The sequence below is a fragment of the Zingiber officinale genome, chromosome 2B, assembly GCF_018446385.1.
Source record: "Zingiber officinale cultivar Zhangliang chromosome 2B, Zo_v1.1, whole genome shotgun sequence".
NCBI classification, from domain to species: domain Eukaryota; kingdom Viridiplantae; phylum Streptophyta; class Magnoliopsida; order Zingiberales; family Zingiberaceae; genus Zingiber; species Zingiber officinale.
Window position 1 is genome coordinate 28,058,721 of NC_055989.1, and position 18,033 is coordinate 28,076,753.

An 18,033-nucleotide genomic window follows, 5' to 3' on the forward strand; every position below is an offset into this window, starting at 1 on the left:
AGGGCCGGGTGAAGGCCGATGGTGGCGCTGCCCAAATCGAGGGCACGAGTGCCGACGGTGGCCTGCGGCGGAAGTGACATTGGTGACCAATAGATACCAAAATTAAACTAGGGGTATATTTGGCATTTAAATTTTAATTAAACGGTGACCTCGTAATGTAATCGGATTACATGGTGTTGGTCTTGTAATCTAAATTACAAAACTTTGTTACCTTTTGAAATCCAAATTACATTACATTACAACTTTAAAACTGTACCAAATAAAGTAATCAATACTGTAATATAATCTTGAATACATTACAAGGCAGATTTACAATTAGAATAAAAAACACTAAGTATTAATTGATAATATAAGTTCAATTAATTTAATAAAAAATCCAATACATCACTCAATAACCAAACATACATAGGCAAAACCAAAGTTTAAAATCTCGACCGTGGCAAAATTTCGGTCCAAGATCGGAACGATATGATTTCGGTATCGTATGATGTCGTGCTGATACAATTTCAGTATTTTTTTATTTATATATAGTAATTATTAGAAAAATATATTTATTGTGTATAATTTAAAAATAAGTTTTATATTGATTTTATATAAGTTCTCCATTATTGAACAACTTAATATTATTAAAAAAATTAAATATAATTTTCCTTAAAGAAAATGATTTATCAATAGCTCGAATTAAAATTAATAAATCATAATATATTACCTTCCTAATAAGGGGTGTGAATAAGATGGAATCATTAGTTCTTATAACATTTTATTTAGGTCAACTCTATAGTTCTTTAACGTCTAAATTAAATAATCATAATTAAATAAATTAAGACAAATATACTATTTTATATATAATAATTATATAAATTAACTATTTATTCATTTAATTAATTATTAATTTAAATAATATATATTTAAAATAGTAAAAAAATATTAGAATATCAATTAAACATTAAAATAGTAAAAAAAAGTACAAAATAATTTTTAAAAATATCAAAATATAAATTTGATTTTAAAAAAATAGAATTTTTTGAAACTTTTAAATAAAATTTAAAAAGTAAAAACAATTTCAGAATATAATTAATAAAATTTATTATTATTTTTAAAATTTTAAATATATTTTTATATTTTATTGTAATAATTAAATTAAGGGTTACGAAAGCCTCTTCAAATTATCACTTAGGAATTGTTTAAATTATTTAAAACTCAATATTAATTTTGCACAGGAACCCCAAACGCGTACCCGTGGCGCTCGGGGCGCCCACGTCGCCCCACGGCGCCAAAAGGACGCTTCTAGCGCCTCCAACGACGCCAGAAGGAAGCCAGAAGAGTCTAGCGATGGTAGAAGCATTCGGAGACGCCTCCGGGACACGTGACAGCTCAAAACTGCCACGCTTGTAATGCTGATTTCGCTCCCCAAGCGGAAGGGTAAAAACCATCCATCCCGCCCGGCACATAACAAAATTTCAATCGCTAGGTAAAATACTATTTTGTTAGGGACCATGTTGCTAGGGGCAGAGACGGATTTATGTACGAGCTGTACTGGGTTGTAGCCCAGCCCTATTTGAGAACCATCTATACTTCCAAGCCGCCTCTTCTGAGCTTCAGTTTCCTCTGATTTCGCACCCGCTTCCTTCGTCTTCAAGATGACAGCAGCTTCTGTTTCTTCACCCTTCGCCATTGTTTCAAACACGTCATCTGTAACTATTTTCCTCGATCTTCTAGTGAGACACGGCACCGAGCAAGTTAGAGGTCGCTCCGGCGGTGGAAGACTTATCGACCTTTTTAGCAATGCTGCCGAAGGCGAACTTGGTCGCGCCCTCCGCCACTTTAGCGCAGGAGAAAAGCTCAGTTCAGTCCATCTGCTGGTCCCTGTGGCCCGTGGGAGTTGTCAGATCTCGGCTTGTCGGAGCTGCCGGAAGGTAAGGGTGGAAGCTTACGAAGTCCTTTTTCATAGAATACAATTAAGACAACCAGATATGGAGACACTACTTTTCTAAGTGGCATCGCTTCATACTCACTGCAACATTATAACTTTAATGTCTAGAGAGAGGATATCTTTATAAAGTATTTATTTATTTATTTTTCTCCAATTCCTTATGTCAACGACCTAGGTCTGGTATTTAAAATTTTAAATATGTTTAATAATTAAATAAGATCTTGAAAATTCAAGAAGTCTAAAATTAATTAAATATGAATGACAATACTTTTTTATTATTTATTATAATTTATTATATTTTTACTAATAAAATTATTACATATTAATTTTTTATAATTTTTTTATTTATCCCAACCCTTTTATATATATAGCCCAGTCCATCTGCTTTTTCTGGATCCGTCCCTGGCTAGGGGTGACATTGTACTTAATTATATTGAGTTTAACTCAAACCTAATTGACATCTTCACTAAACTCTTACCTGAAGCTGAGTTTAGAACACTCAGAAGACAACTAGGAATATGTTCAATATAATAGGATCTTTATAAATTGTTAGTCTTATTTATGTTTTTTTTATTTTTTTAAATCTAGATTATTTTTCAAAACTTATGTTTTTCAAAATTAGTGTTTTCCAAAACTTGTTAACCGAGTCTTACCATAGAAAACATGAACTTATAGATTTAGATAGTTAGCATCTCACAAGCATATTAGGATACCTTGTTTGTGTACTAAGCCACTTAGAATGGTGTGGGATGCTTAGGGTCAAGCCTAAGTTTCATATGCTTATATAGTACACCATCATAAATCTAGACTAAAAATACAAATTCAAATGATCCTTCATAGTCAACTATTAGCTAAAAACTAACATTTGACTAACATAGTGAAAACTACTATCTTCTGATAGACAACTAGTAACACAAGTTAGGCTAGTTAATAAGAACAATTTAATAGATGATTTATTATATTTTAAAAAATCATGCTTGGACTCTAGGATTTATTAGCTTGTTTTGTTAAACATTTAATATTTTTCAAGTTTCAAATTCCTATCAAAATTAAAATAAAAAAAATTGGTTTTCAATACTTATTTTTCTCAAATTAAAAAAAAAAAAAAGCAAAAAAAATCCTCTTTTCTTTTTCAATTTTTCCCCCTTCTTTAGAGGTTTTTTTTAAAATTTCTTGGAAACTTTTTGTTTAATCGTTTTCAAAACTCCATGTTTTTTTCCAAACTTTATTCTTCCTCAAATTTTTCAAAAGAAATTTTCCAATTTAAAAAAAATCAAAATTTCAATTTCAAAAATTCTTGTTAAGTTTTTAAAGGTTTTTTTTCTTGAATCTTGGTCTTTCAAATTAAAAAAATAAAATTCAAGGACACTTTTTAACTTGTTTTACCTTTTCTTCTTCTTCAAAATTGTTTTTTTTTATAGATGTCAAAGGCAAAGAAGATAGGCAGATTAAAAGTTAAGTGTTAAACCCCTATTTTTATTAAAATCCCTGTTTTAACCTCTCTCTTGTTTTTATACTTGTTTTATAAACCGTAAGTTCTTTTTAAAATCTTAATTTTCAAAAATTCTTAACTTTAGGGGGAGAGACTAAAGGGTAGCACAATTAAAGATTATTTTAAAAAAAATCTCATAAATTGTTATGTTTACTTAACTTTGAACCAAGATTATCATAATAAAAAAGTGGGAGATTGTTTGTGCAAGGAGCACCAAATAATTGAACCTAATTTTGATATGGGCAAAGGTTCAATGTTAAGCTATGTTGCGATCCAACAAGCTTGAATAAGTGTGCAAGTAGCTCAACAAAGGAAGACCTAGTAGGTCAAGTTGACTAAATAATAGGCAAAGAAAAGCCCTAATAGATCAGCTGCTGGACCAGATACTAAGTAAAAGACTTGACAAATTGAGGACACCAAGCAAAAAGTCTAGACGGGTCAATGGTAGGTTGATGGGTCAATGAGATGCTGAGCAAGAAGTCCAAAGACATGACCGAATGTTTGGCAAGTCAAGTAAATTCTCCTGAGTGGAGAGGGTAAGGACGCATTCTCGTTAAAGGAATAGTAGGTGTCGATCTAACTAAAGGGTTTCACTGGAAATCCTAAGTCGAGATCGGGATAATAGGAACGGTCCAAACTTACTACTTTTCATATTATTGTGCTAATATTGTGATGCAGGGATTGAAACTTAAAAGTTGATGGAATCAGTGGACTCCAAGCGCCCGGAAGAGATTCATGCAACCGGAGGTCCGGAGGCCCTTGGTGGATCCAGGCACTCGGACAGTTTGAAACCAAGCCCCGCATCCAGATAAGGTGGTGCGCCCTAGTTGGGTGTTGCATGTCAGCTTCCAGGCACCCAGGAGGGATCTAGACACCCGAGAAGGGATAATGTCGATGCGGAAAAGGTCGGCTAAAGCTTCGTCCAGATTATGCCACAACAATCGTTCAAGCCCCCAGAAGGGATCCTAGCACTAGGAAAGGATCCAGGCACCTGGAGATGAGCAGTCACTAAAGGCTTGATCGGATAGGCCTTGCTGGGGCACCCTAAGCAAATCCAAGCGCCTAGAGTACTTATAAAAGACCCCGAACAGCAACTTCGAATCATCATTATCTACCCATTCTTCAAGTGATCCACTCTCAGAAACGTTGTTACAATGCCGAAACGCCACTCAACAACAGCGCTTTACTTTGATTTTAAATTGTCGGTAAAAGTTGTGTTTTACTTATGTCTTTTGAACTCGATTCTGAAGGGGACGGTAAGGACGGTAAGGCTTTTGTAAAGACGAGTCTCTTTCTCATTGTGAGAAAGAGACTAATAGTGAATTGTTCATCGTAAGCGATCAACGATCGCGGGCCTTGGCAGTCACTCGATTGTGAACCAAGAAAAAACAAAGTTATTTTTGTGTGCTTGCTTTATTTCTGTTGCTATCTTTTAAATGAGTTTTTGAAGAACGGGAGTAGTGAAACACACTATTCACCACCCCTAGTGCTTTCTCGATCCTACACTATTTAAACAGATAGAGGACTTGATTGTGAATCTTGGACTTAATGGAAGGGTGTATGGTTCTACCTAAGGTCCAAGGGCATATTTGGGTTAGTAAATGAACTAGTTCTAAACTTTAGGGAACTAGTTCTAAACTTTAGGTACCTAGTTGTATATATTTGAACGCTTAATCATTGTAACTTAGAAAGTTTGTTGAGTATAGTTTCAGGTTAATGTGCATTCTATAAATTGTATGGTGGAAGTGTTATTCTTTGTTGAATGTTATTTTGTTTACTCGTCAGGCAATTGTCTAGGTACTATATAATGTATTGGTGGCTTGGAAAATATAAAATAGAGGTGGATTATACTGTAATCATATTCAAGTGGTAGATGGGTTGGTATTTGCATTGATATGGTTGTACATTTGGTGGTAGGTGTAGATATTGATGCATATCTAATAATGCATATATTTACTCATCAAATTGTCACAATTCCTCGTTAGCACATCTTCCTAATGCTCACATTGGTACAATATCTGTGAGTATAGGAGTCACCCTTTATTTGCTGATGCAATTTTGATGAGTTAGTCATCCTCACCATTGTCTTCAAGTCACGTTTGCCCAAATATCTAAGATCGGCTAGAGGAATCTTCTCTCTCCATTGAGCTGAAACATATCACTAGTAAAACTTAATCAATTAATTCATATTTTATTTATTTACATTTTTTGAGATAGTGCCCGTAATATTTTATTATTTCATTTCCATCATGGTTTTGTAATTTGTATATAAAAATTTCTCATTTTATCATGGTGATGTCTAGATTAATTGTTATTTTCCCTATTAATAATGTTTTGCCTAGAAAGTTTGGTCCATCAAAGTGTAAGACAAAAATCATTATATCTTATCATAGAGGTTTATTATTGTAACATATTTTCTTCTAATGTTCGTCAGTTCAACACATGGTGTGACTTAATATTCTAATCCAGGATTTTGGTGATTTTCTTGTTATAATAAAGGATTTATTTATTGTATATTTGAAGTTATTTTTTCTGGATTTTTGCACCATCTGTACAGTCAGAATTTTGTAAATTAGTCACTTGAAATTTTTCATAATTAGGCATTCCAGACCTGATGAGGAAGATTTTACAAATTTCTCAAGCTATTCCCATGGAAATTTATGGGAATATGGTTTTCTGAAAAGTCATCATTTATGTTTTCTTATTGTTGTTTGGATATCATATGAAATTTACACCAATGGATTTCTTCTTTTTACATTGATTTGTTGACCTTGTAAGTTTGTGGCTTCTATCTAATGTTTAGAGAACTTATGTGCTTTTGCAGTGTCTTGGAATTGACATAGTAAAAGATGTAGTGAATTGACATGCCACTGAGGGACCCCTGCTCATATCAGATCAGGAATGTGGCACTGAGTTGAATGTCCTTTCAAGCAATATTAATCATGTCTTCTCGTTTACATGTGTAGAATTGCAGATTTACAAATTTTCTCATTCATGTTTTTAGAAGGAAAAAAACATCAATTATTTAAGGCATGATAATAATTAAGAAATCCTACTTAGCTCATCTATCCCAAGAGAGAAAAATAAGGACACACACAAACTTAAAATAGTAACTCAATAATCAATTCATCATGGAAAAGAAATGTGAAAAGAACATGTTTTAGAAGGAACTGAGATCCTTCAAAACCACATCCAAGTTGTTAGTATATTCCAAATCACAAAGGAGAAGAAAGTATGAAGGGAAGATGCAAACCAAAGATACCTTTTCATCCTTGTCAAATCCAGAAGCAAGAATTTTGACCCCATCCATGGAAAGGCAACAGGTGTAACCTTGTTTGGGCAAATTCCTATATTCTTTGGCACAGGATAGAATGCATTGTGGTCCTGCCAAAACCATCAGAATGATAGCAGGGTCAGAATTGTATTATCAGTCTCAATGGAGATGAATAAAAATTTCCTAACCACTAAAATTATTTGGGACTTACTAGGATAATAATGGTTATTTAAACATTTAAAGGAAAAGAAAAGTGGTTAGGAATTACCCCATTTCTGTCTAAATTGTGGAGTAACTATGCCTTTACATGTGGTATTTCCTTAGTGGTTCTCTCCTGTGTAGCACGCACACTTGTAGTTTTTTTTTCTCCAAGTGTCGGACACAAACACGACACGGACACGACACGCAAATACACGTGTCGGATACGGCAAAATCCGTGTCATTGACTTTTTAAAAGTTTGACTAGTCGGATACGGTTAGGATAAGGCTAAGACACGAATGGGACACATTTCTGGATATGTTTGGGCTCAAATGTAGAAAATTAAAAGTTACAAGGCTTAAATTGAAAAATAATAAATTTCTAAAGATTGATTAATAAATAAATTAAAATGAATTTGGCATAACAAAACCCTAAATTCCTGTCTTCGGTCTTTTGTTGCTCCCGATTATTTCCTCCCTGCTCTCGCCACTGCAAACCTCGCCACTGCTCTGCTCTCACCGCTGCTCTGCTCCCCTCGCCTGTTGTTCTGCTCGCCTCACCACTACTCGCCGCCGCCCTCTAGTTTCTGGCAAGTTTACTTTTCTGTTTTTGTAGTTCTTTTTTTTCAAAAGAAAGAAAAACGAAAATGCAAAAACAAATTCAGAACAGTGATTTCAGAAGAAAAAACAGAAAGGTAAACTTGCTTGTTGTTCTGCTCGCCTCACCACTACTCGCCGCTGCCCTCTAGTTTCTGGCAAGTTTACCTTTCTGTTTTTTCTTCTGAAATCACTGTTCTGAATTTGTTTTTGCATTTTCGTTTTTCTTTCTTTTGAAAAAAAAAAAGAACTGCACATCCACGAGACCTTTCTCATAGCAGTTATAACACTGCACATTTTGGTTTGGGCTTCCTGTGCAGTGTGCAGACAGTGCAATGGTCAATGGAACAACACTTTTTTAATTTGTTACACCAAAAAAAAAATATTGTACAGTAGTGAGTAGAATGTTGGAAAGTCTATTGATCAATATGTTTATGTTATTTTCAGCTTATTTGCCATGAAAAGTTTTCAAAATGAGAGTGGACAGGAGGATATTGATGATTATTCTCCTTTGTGGAAATTTGTAACCAAGGTGGAAAAGGCAGGAGGAGGAAATGTCACTTGGTCATGCAATATATATACTAAAGCGTACAAAGGATCATATTCGAGGGTGAAAGCACACTTGTTAAAACAAAAAGGGGCTGGAATTGCTGGTTGTGCGGCTGTTACAATGGATCAAATGAAGCGTATGCAACAACTTATGGATGATGAAGAATTGAGAAAGAAGAATTCTAAACCGAAAGAAGTTTCGTTGCCTTCGTCATCTGCATCATCAAACATGGCTTCAAAATCATCATTTAGTGGTCCTATGCAAAATGATGATCCAACTTTGACAAAGAAGAGGAAAAGACAACTTGGCCCTCTTGAAAAAGCTTTTAACTTGAATGCTAGAGATGAGCTCCACTCGGAAATTGCGAGGCTCTTTTACACCGGGGGATTATCTTTCAATATTGCTAGGAATCCTCATTATGTTCGTGCTTTCAGTTTGGCTACTCAACGAACAATTTCAGGTTATCTTCCACCTGGATACAATTTATTGAGAACTTCACTTCTTCAAAAAGAAAAAGCTCATATTGAAAAGTTGTTGGAGCCAAAAAAAAAAAACTGCTTGGAAACAAAAGGGGATTAGTATTTGTAGTGATGGGTAGTCGGATGTGCAAAAAAGACCGCTAATTAATATCATAGCCGTGTGTGAAAGTGGTCCTATGTTTTGGAAGGCGATAAATTGTGAAGGCGAGCACAAGGATAAAATTTTCATCTCTAAGTTGCTCATTAATGCTATAAATGAAGTGGAACATTAGAATGTTGTCCAAGTGGTCACTGACAATGCACCTGTTTGCAAAGCTGCTGGGTTACTCGTTGAGGCAAAGTATCCACACATATTTTGGACTCCTTGTGTTGTGCACACATTGAATCTTGCTTTGAAGAATATTTGTGCACCGACTGACTCTCTACAAAACAAAGAAGTCTTTGATGAGTACAAGTGGATAGCAGAAGTAGCAAATGATGCTTCAATGATCAAGAATTTTATCCTGAATCACAATATGAGATTATCGATGTTCAACGATAACTCAAACTTGAAGATGCTATCACTTGCGGATACTCGATTTGCTTCCACGATCATTATGCTTAAAAGGTTCAGACAAATCAAGAAATGTCTTGAAAACATGGTGATTAGTGAAAGATGGGATGTGTACAATGAGGATGATGTAGTGAAGGCCAGAGTAGTGAAGTACAAGATATTGGATGATCAATTTTGGGAAAAGATTGATTATATACTTGCTTTCACAAGTCCAATTTATGAGATGCTAAGGAAAGCAGACACGGATCAACCTTGTGTTCATTTAGTCTCTGAGTGGTGGGATGAAATGATAAATAAATTGAGAGTTTCTATCTCAAAGGGGGCTCATAGTGAAGATTCAAAGTTTTATGAGGTTGTTCATAATATTCTGGTGAAGCAATGGAATAAAAGCAATACACCTCTACATTGTTTGGCGCATTCTTTGAATCCAAGGTAAAGCTCTAAAAAATTTTACTTTCTAAGTTTTAGCAAATTAGAAATATTAGTTTACGAATGATGTTAAACTAATAAACTATCAATCTTTTTATATAGGTATTATAGCCATGAGTGGCTCCAAGAATCTCCCAATCGTCTTCCTCCTCATAGGGTCATCGAAGTTTCAAGGGAAAGGAAAAAGTGCATTGAAAGATATTACTCCAATTCATCCGAACGAAGAAGTGTCAATGAGGAGTTTGCCTCTTTTTCAAAGGCCATTGATGATTTTTCTGATAATGATGCAATGTGTGATCAGGGTTTGATGTCTCCAACTAAGTGGTGAGTTTATCCATGGTGCTTCTGCACCAACTCTTCAAAATTTAGCTTTAAAACTACTTGGACAACCATCTTCTTCTTCTTCTTGTGAGAGAAATTGGAGCACCTACAGTTTCATACACTCATTGAAGAGGAACAAGATAACACCACAAAGAACGAAAGATTTGGTAGATGTTCACTATAATCTTCGTCTTTTATCTAGGAGGAGTTCACATTATAGTGAAGGAGAAGGTAAGATGTGGGATGTTGGAGCAAATGGATTTGATTCCATGGACATGGAGGGTGCTGCTATCCTTGAAATTGTCAATTTATTTCTTGATGAACCTAAGTTGGAGTCAGTCTTATTTACTGACGAAGGCGGTGTTGGTGATGAGACAGATATGAATGTTTGATTTTTTTTACTTGTTTAAGATGGATTTGGTGTTTTATATTTTGTTATGTTTACTTTTTGTTTGTAATGGATATTATGATTGATGTAATATGATTTTCTATTTTATATATATATAATCGTCGTATCCTAGCCGTATCGTGTCTTATATTTTCAAAAAATTTCGTATCGCCGTATCTGTGTCGTGTCCGATACGATACCCGTACCCGTATTCATGCTACATAGGTTCTCTCAAATTCTTGGTTTGAATTTCACATTTCTGGATATAAAAAGAAGTATAAATATATTCATGTGCCAAGTATTCACTAATTGGTATTGTCTTTAGCAATGTACTAGAACAAATCAATTTTTTTTTAGTCTGCATGTTCCGCTGAATCTTCATTGTTTTCTATGCCCAAAAGGAAAATCAAGAATAAGATTAAAAAAATATTAGTTAATACTAAAAGGCAACATGGTATATTACTTTGAAATTTGAATAGCCCCATTAGCCTGAGAAACAAGTTTATATATGTAGAAACCAAAAGGTGAAACATGTTCCCCAAATTTCAGCCATTCTGGATCTTGAACATAACTGTTGTATCTAAAGATGTCGCCACTCAACAGCCAATTCTGTATAAAAGCATCATAGAACAACAAGAATAAACCATGTGATTCATGACAGTATTATCTTACCACACTTTAGCTAGCAAGTTTAATCAACTACATAAAGAGAAAAAAGGAGAAAACAATTCAACCGTCTATACTTGCTCATTTTAACCTTCTTTAGGCACTCAGTTTAATCTTGGTCCACCCAAGATAAATCGGATTGATCAAAAAAAAAAATGCAACAGGTTGCCGGTCATTGTTTTCTAGTCATGCCTCTAATGTAAAATCTTCATATACAATAGTGTTTACTTGGAGGGGAGGAGGTAAGACCGAGAGGATATAGTTTAAGGGGAAAAAAAACAAATGAATTATGTTAGCATACGTTCACTCTATTTTAGTCATCTTGTTAGCTTGGACGGATCCAAAAAGAAAGAAACAGCATCACTTAAATAAAGAAATCTAATGTAAATAAATTTCTATCCCTCTTTACTTACTTCTACGTAATAAGAGAAACTCATTACTTTTTCAACTTTTACCTCTTCTCCTTTCTTTATCATATTGTTTCTGTGAACACAGTATTAAAGATATGACAATTTCTGAGTACTAATTCAAAGTAATTGACCATCAATTCACAAAACAAGGCACTTTATCAGTAGGAAAACAAATGAGTTAAATTCTACAATTTTAGGGGGGAATTTTCCGATTGCAGGAGGAGTCATTCCTTACTTTCTTGGCGATCTTAGGGGGATTAAACATCCAAAAACACAAACCAGGGCACGAAATAAAACGACTAACTGAAGCAAAAAATTGTTAGAGAGGGAGGTACCGAGCAGATTGCAACCCTTGGCGCGGAGATTCTCAAACTTCTCCTGCAATCAAGAGGGAAAGGATTAATACACATTGGGAGTAGCATAAACAGAAGACGAAGGGTAGAAGGGGCGAAGACTGACATGGTTAGAGGAGGCTATGACGTGGTAGTCGTTGGCGGCGGTGCGGGAGGGGTCGCTGCAGAGGAAGACGGTAGCGCCGTTGAGCTTGAGGGCGTCGTGCAGGGCATCGAACACATCCGGGGGGACGAGGCTTCGAGAAAGGAAGACGTTCGCCCCAGCAAAGGTCGTCCCTCTCCTCGCCGTCGCCATCTCTACGGCCGCCTCTCACCTCTTGTGTGCCCTCTTTTCATTTTAGCAAGGTGCGCCTGAGCGGGAAGGCAATCGGGTCAGTGGTTTAACCCGTTAAACTCGAACTGCTTATGCCTCTTTATAAATGAAAGAATGAATGAGACAGAGAAACTCGTGATAAAAAAAAAATCATTTACTATTAACAGCTCATTTTCTTATTCATGGAACAAAATTTCTACGGTAATTTCGTGAAGGTCATCGTAAGAGTTTGATCATTGTACTGATGACTGATAAATATTTATAATTTATTTTTCGATATTAATCTAGAGAACGAGGTACTAAAGGGGAACAAATCACCTTTGCCATAATAGTAAAGGGCATCTTGGGATTTCTGAATTCTTATAGGATGCACCTATGTTTTATTATTTTCATTTTACCCTTCCATCGATAGCTTGTCTCATTTCCAAATGTCTGATCCGCAATTCTAAAAAAAATAATATTTTAATTCAGATGGATGAAATAATATTTAGTCAAGTGATTACCTTATCTATTCTTCTTTTATATGTAACTATTCCATCCGACAGAATTTCATCAGAGAAAAAAATCCTAGGGAAGACTAACCCTAAAAGGTAATCTCAAATTTTGACACCGCTAAAATTTTGAAGAGTTGGTGTTCTCCAAAGAAGACTCGTCAAGATTTCAGCATAGTAGCCCATTTATTATTTTCTCATCGATTCTCCCCCTGATTTTCTTATAATATCGTTCTTGTTTATTTATTTATTGATATTCATTATAATAAAATAGATTGCTTTAGGGTTTTTTTCACATATTTCTATGTAGTTGAGGTTTTTTAGAAATTAGTTGACAATATAAATATAATCATCGGATTGTAAATAATTAATTTTCTTATATGAGATATTACATGATGAGCAAATAGAAAAAAAAATATGTATTTAAAGGTTCATTTCTCCAACTTAGATGTAAACTAACTGTAACATAGTGGTGCTCGACATTATATTCCAACGCCACTATAGTGTTGAACTTTCTTTTGTGGTGCTAGAATATAAATTCCAACACCACTCTAGTGTTGAACTTTATACTATACGCATAATGTATCTTAGGATGTCAGAATTAGATATGAGCATCATAAATATCTTTTACACACTTATCTCTTCTATTACATGTTAATTTTTTAGAAATTAAAGTCTTCTAGGTCTATTAATGGGTTTCAGTCAAAACTCATTGATGGACTCAGTTGGTTTATATTAGACTCATTCCAACTCTTGTGGGTTTATTGTTGGGTTACTTCGAAGCTAGAGGGGGGCGAATAGCTCATCGCACTTATTCGCTTGCTTCGTAGATGATGATGTGCAGCGGAATAAACTCGAAGCCAAGCTCTCCAATGCTAACAAGTAGATTTATTAGGTATCCACATCAAGAAGAGGTAATTAATACAAGGATCTATACACACGAGCACTCTCCACTAAGAAAGAAACTCCTTCTCGGATACAACCAGAGGTGGAGAAACCTCGTACAAGACTCTCACAACAAGATACAACATACGCAAAAAAGTAAATACACAAGAATACAAATAAAACCTTCTTCTTGCTTGATCTTGTTGATGTAGATTGCCTCTTGAACCTTGGAAGTGCAGCAGCACTTGTCCCCAAGAGCCTCCAAGAACTGGCGTGAAGAGATGAGAGCTCAGTGAAGAATATCGGAAGAAGTCTGCGGAGAAGAAAGCTCCCCAACAACTTTATACTCTGTGCTCCTAGGGCTCCCAATCGATTGGGTCTACTCTCAATCGATTGTCACGTCAGATCAGCCCAATCTCAACCATTCAAAGCTCGCTACCTGCATAATAGTCATATCCAATCGATCGGCTAATCGATTGGGGAGGCTTAAATCGATCAACTGATCGATTTAGAGTGTCTCTGTGCTCTCGCTAGAAACACCTGAAATCGATTGACCAATCGATTCATGCTTCCTTGCAACCTCACGAGAAATCCAACCCCAATTGATCAGTTGATCGATTGGCGGTTTCCAATAAATTAGGAACCTCTCTATGCTCACAAGAATGTCTCCCAATCGATCGGTCAATCGATTGAGCCCCTTTTTCTTGTAGTACTCTCCCAATCGATCGACTGATCAATTAGGCTCTGGTTCAATTGATCTCTTAAACAAATTGGTCAACCTTAACTTGCCTAAATCAATCTAGGGTTCTCAAACCCAACATCCAATCAACCATGACCTATTGTGACTTGCCCGTGCCTAGCATCTGGTCAACCCTAATCTACTGGGACTTCGTCACCAAGTGTCCGGTCAATCCTTTGACCTACTTAGACTTCTCCCTTCGTGCCAAGTGTCCAGTCCTCTATGACCCACTTGGACTTCCAAGTACTAGGTATCCGGTCACCCTAGATCCACCTAGATTTTCATGTGTCTGGTTTCACTCATCACAACTTTCTTGCTGCCTAACTTCACTCACTAGGACTTTCACTTGACTTCACTCACCAGGATTTCCATCTGTTTAGCTTCACTCACTAGGGCTTTCACCTGGCTTCACTCACCAAGATTTCTCATCTGCCTATCTTCACTCACTAGGTCTTTCACCTGGCTTCACTCACCAGGATTTTCTTTCTGTCCGGCTTCACACACTAGGACTTTCCCACCAAGTGTCTGATCAATACTGACCCACTTGGATTTTCATCTTCTGTCAATCTTCCCGTTGGACTTCCCAATCAAGTATTCGGTCAACCTTGACCTACTCGACTCTTCTTCACATTAAACTGGTCAACCTTGATTAATCTCCCCAAATAGACAATTGCTCCTGCAATCTTCATACATTGTCAAAACAATCTTCATATATTGTCAAACATCAAAACCCGCACATTATAACTCAAGCTTAAGCCAATTTAAGCTTAGTTAACCTGGTCAACCTTGACCTAGGGAAATTACACCAATATTTATTAGATGCACCGTATTCAAATTTATCCTCCTTTACTATTTTAACATATTCATATTAGTGGACAAACGGTTTTGAAATTTCAAAACTCAGTGGTCCTGTTCTTCTAATAATAACACCATAGTCGTGTTGATCTTCAAAAACTAACACCACCTTGTGTGAGGAGAATAGAATATTATGGTGTTGGTTTCGGAAGACTAGCACTACAGTGGTGCTGATCTTTTGAAACTAGCATCATAATGATTGTGTTAGTTGACACACAACCATAACTTTATTTACAGGTCTCAATACTAGGATTACACACTAAACATATTTTCTACATACTCACCTCTTCTATCTAATGACAAAATGTCAAAATTCTAAATACCTTAAATGAGTTTCAGTCAAAACACATTGATAGACCTAGAAAGCTCGATCGGACCCATTCTAAGTCTTATACCCTTCTTCAATCTCAATCTCACCATGCCCTAAAGTCTCTTATTCAAGTCCTTTATAGTTGGACACAATATTTTTAAAAAAACTCATTCGAGGATCCATAATATCTTATATAAGGGTCAAAAATATATTTATAAACAATTTATATATACCTTAGTCTATGTCATTGTTATGATTATAATATTTTTTTTAGTGATGACTGTTATGGTCTCCATTGATTCGTAATTAGTGGAGAGACAACAAGATACTCAACGGTCCATAAATATAGCCCCAACTTAGGGTTGTAATCGAGTCGAGTTGAGCTTGAGCTCGAGCTAAAAAAAAATAAAGAGGCTTGGCTCGAGCTAAGCTTGATTGAGCTTGCGAATTTGAGCTCGAGCTCAACTCGATCATCTAATCACAAGTTTGAACTTGGCTTAAAAAATTCGAATTAAAGTCAAGCTTTTGAGCTTAGCTCGAGTTAGAGCCAGAACCAAAATAGAAGTAATTTTGCAGTAATTTTTTTATATTGTAAATCAATCAATAATAACTATAAATAAAAAATTAACCAAATTCATATATAAAACTAAACATCAAAATGCAATTATCTCATTCTATTAGATACAAAAAAACAACTGAACATCAAAACATAATTTGCCATTAATCACTTGATAGTACTGAATTGTTCAATATTTACATAAATAAATAAAAATAATAGATTATATATAACCTAGCTTGATAGGGCTCGATAAGCCCTTGAGCCAGTATTAAGTGAGATCGAGATCGGCTTGAAAATTAAACGAGTTGGCTCGATGATGTGCATAGAATATATTTATTTTTATGCATGCTTTAGCGTAATTCACTTGCTTTCCTTGCTTATGCTCGATGCATTTTCACCCCTATTTGTTATATTTTCAACATAATTATACTCTTTGTTAGAGATCCGCTATTATTTGATTTTCTGTCAACAGGATGTATTTTTGGAGCCAAAACGGTGTGAAATGTGCTTCTGAGAGACGAAAGAAGAAGAGCCGAGTTTCGATTGTGTGGTTTCACATGGTCATGTCCCTTCTCCTATGAGCAAGCAACACACTGTTGTGCTAAAAGGGACGGTCATGCCATTCTTCCAAAGAAAAGGAAGACTTCGGTCGTGTGTTTTCATATAGCCGTGTCTTTCGTCCAAAGAAGAGGAAGACTCTGGCAGTGTGGATTCATACGGTCGTGCTAATTATACAAAGAAGAGGAAGACCTTGGTCATGCCTCCCAAACAAAACAGCTGCAAGGTGAGATCGTGCCAATGAGGCATGGCCATGGCACGGGCTGTGCCTTGCCCTGTTCTATTTAAGGGGAGTTCTTACCCTTCTTTAAGTCAGGAAGGTTCTTCCCTTTGGGAAATCATCTTGTTCAAATCTATGCCCTCTTCGTACTCCGTTAGATAATCTAATGCAGTTTTCATCATCCTCCTTCACTCCAGAAGCAAAAGATTAGATCCAAAGATTACTTGACGCGTTGGATAAGCTTCTTCTCCCTTCTTCTCTTAGATTGGGTTTTGATGCTTACAATTTCATTGTCTTTAGATTTTTTTTTTCTTCCTTGTTATGAAGTATAGCGTATTATTCTAGGATTAAGGGAGTAATTGTGATGTGAAATTGATGCATACTCTTCGATTTGTCAATTTCTTTTCCATATGGCATTGCTTATACCTTGTAATCATTCGATTAAATGTATATTTGATGTGTTTGTGCTTAATTCGCATGTTTAGTTGAATGATTGCATGAGTTTATTCACCCTGTAAAGGGGATACTTTAGATCGTATGACTATGGGGGCCCTAGTTACAATAGTAACCCTTTAATCGAACATCTAAAGCATCACTTCAAAAGGAAGAACAATTCTCTATAAGGAGGTGTAGAATTTGGCTTATTGGGTTATTTCTATGTTCATATTATCTAGTGTTTGGTGCATTCTTGTGGATATATGACCGAGAGCCCTAATGATAGGGGTATCCTTTGAACCGGACTTCATAAGATTCATTTTCATTAGGTAAAATTGGATGTCAATAGAAATAGCACTCGGGTATGACCACCGCGGGGAGGTGTAATAAGCTTCTTACATGTGCATAGGAATAGAGGATGGGTAGTTGGTGATCCTTAATTCATTGATTAGCATCATAATAAAACCAAACTCCTAGAACGTTTCTCCCAACTAAGTTCATCAATCAACTCTCAATTCCCTCTCTCTCCTCTCCTCTCTCTCAATCTTACTTCTTTAGTACAAGATTCTCAACCAACGCTCGTTTAGTTAATTCACCATGATTGATCTCTAGCGCTTATATCCAGTCTTCATGGGATTAATATCTTTTATTACTTGACGATAATCATGTACTTGCAGATTGTACACATCACCACCTTCACACCACCGAGGTGTTGGGTGCTACTCGGAAAACCTATAGGTTCCACTGTACAAAAATTTTGTACAAAGGTCTGAACCTTTTCCTAGCTACCATGTGTTCTTTTAAATTAAATTTTGGATCGCCTGCGGAACTTAACACGTTTGATCCAAAACTTAATCTATTTGTTCTTTTAGGTTTTGACTTGGATCTCCTGCGGAACTTAACACGTTCGACCCAAGTCTCCTTAAGTTATTAATTCCATTAAATATTAATTTCCATAAAAGGTTCCCAGTACTGACGTGGCGAGGCACATGGCCTTCTTGGATATGGGAGCAACCACCACCGAC

General features: G+C 35.8%; 1 protein-coding gene across 9 annotated transcripts in view; it reads right to left on the reverse strand.

Moving 5' to 3' along the window:
- The window catches only part of LOC122045530 (DNA topoisomerase 2-binding protein 1-like), a 30,631-nt gene extending 18,607 nt beyond the window's left edge, over positions 1-12,024 (reverse strand). For 8 of the 9 annotated variants that reach the window (XR_006130007.1, XR_006130008.1, XM_042605786.1 and 5 more), the window contains exons 1-3: positions 11,750-12,024; positions 11,626-11,668; positions 6,688-6,809 (exon numbers count right to left, since the gene is read on the reverse strand). Coding sequence is in view for 7 of the 9 variants with exons in the window: in XM_042605786.1 (XP_042461720.1) it covers positions 6,688-6,809; positions 11,626-11,668; positions 11,750-11,938 (354 nt within the window). In the remaining 2 variants the exon portion in view is untranslated. Of the gene's footprint in view, positions 1-6,687; positions 6,810-10,677; positions 10,824-11,625; positions 11,669-11,749 lie in introns of all 9 variants that reach the window. The other variant, XM_042605789.1, reaches the window with a different exon arrangement.
- Positions 12,025-18,033: the final 6,009 nt, after the last annotated feature.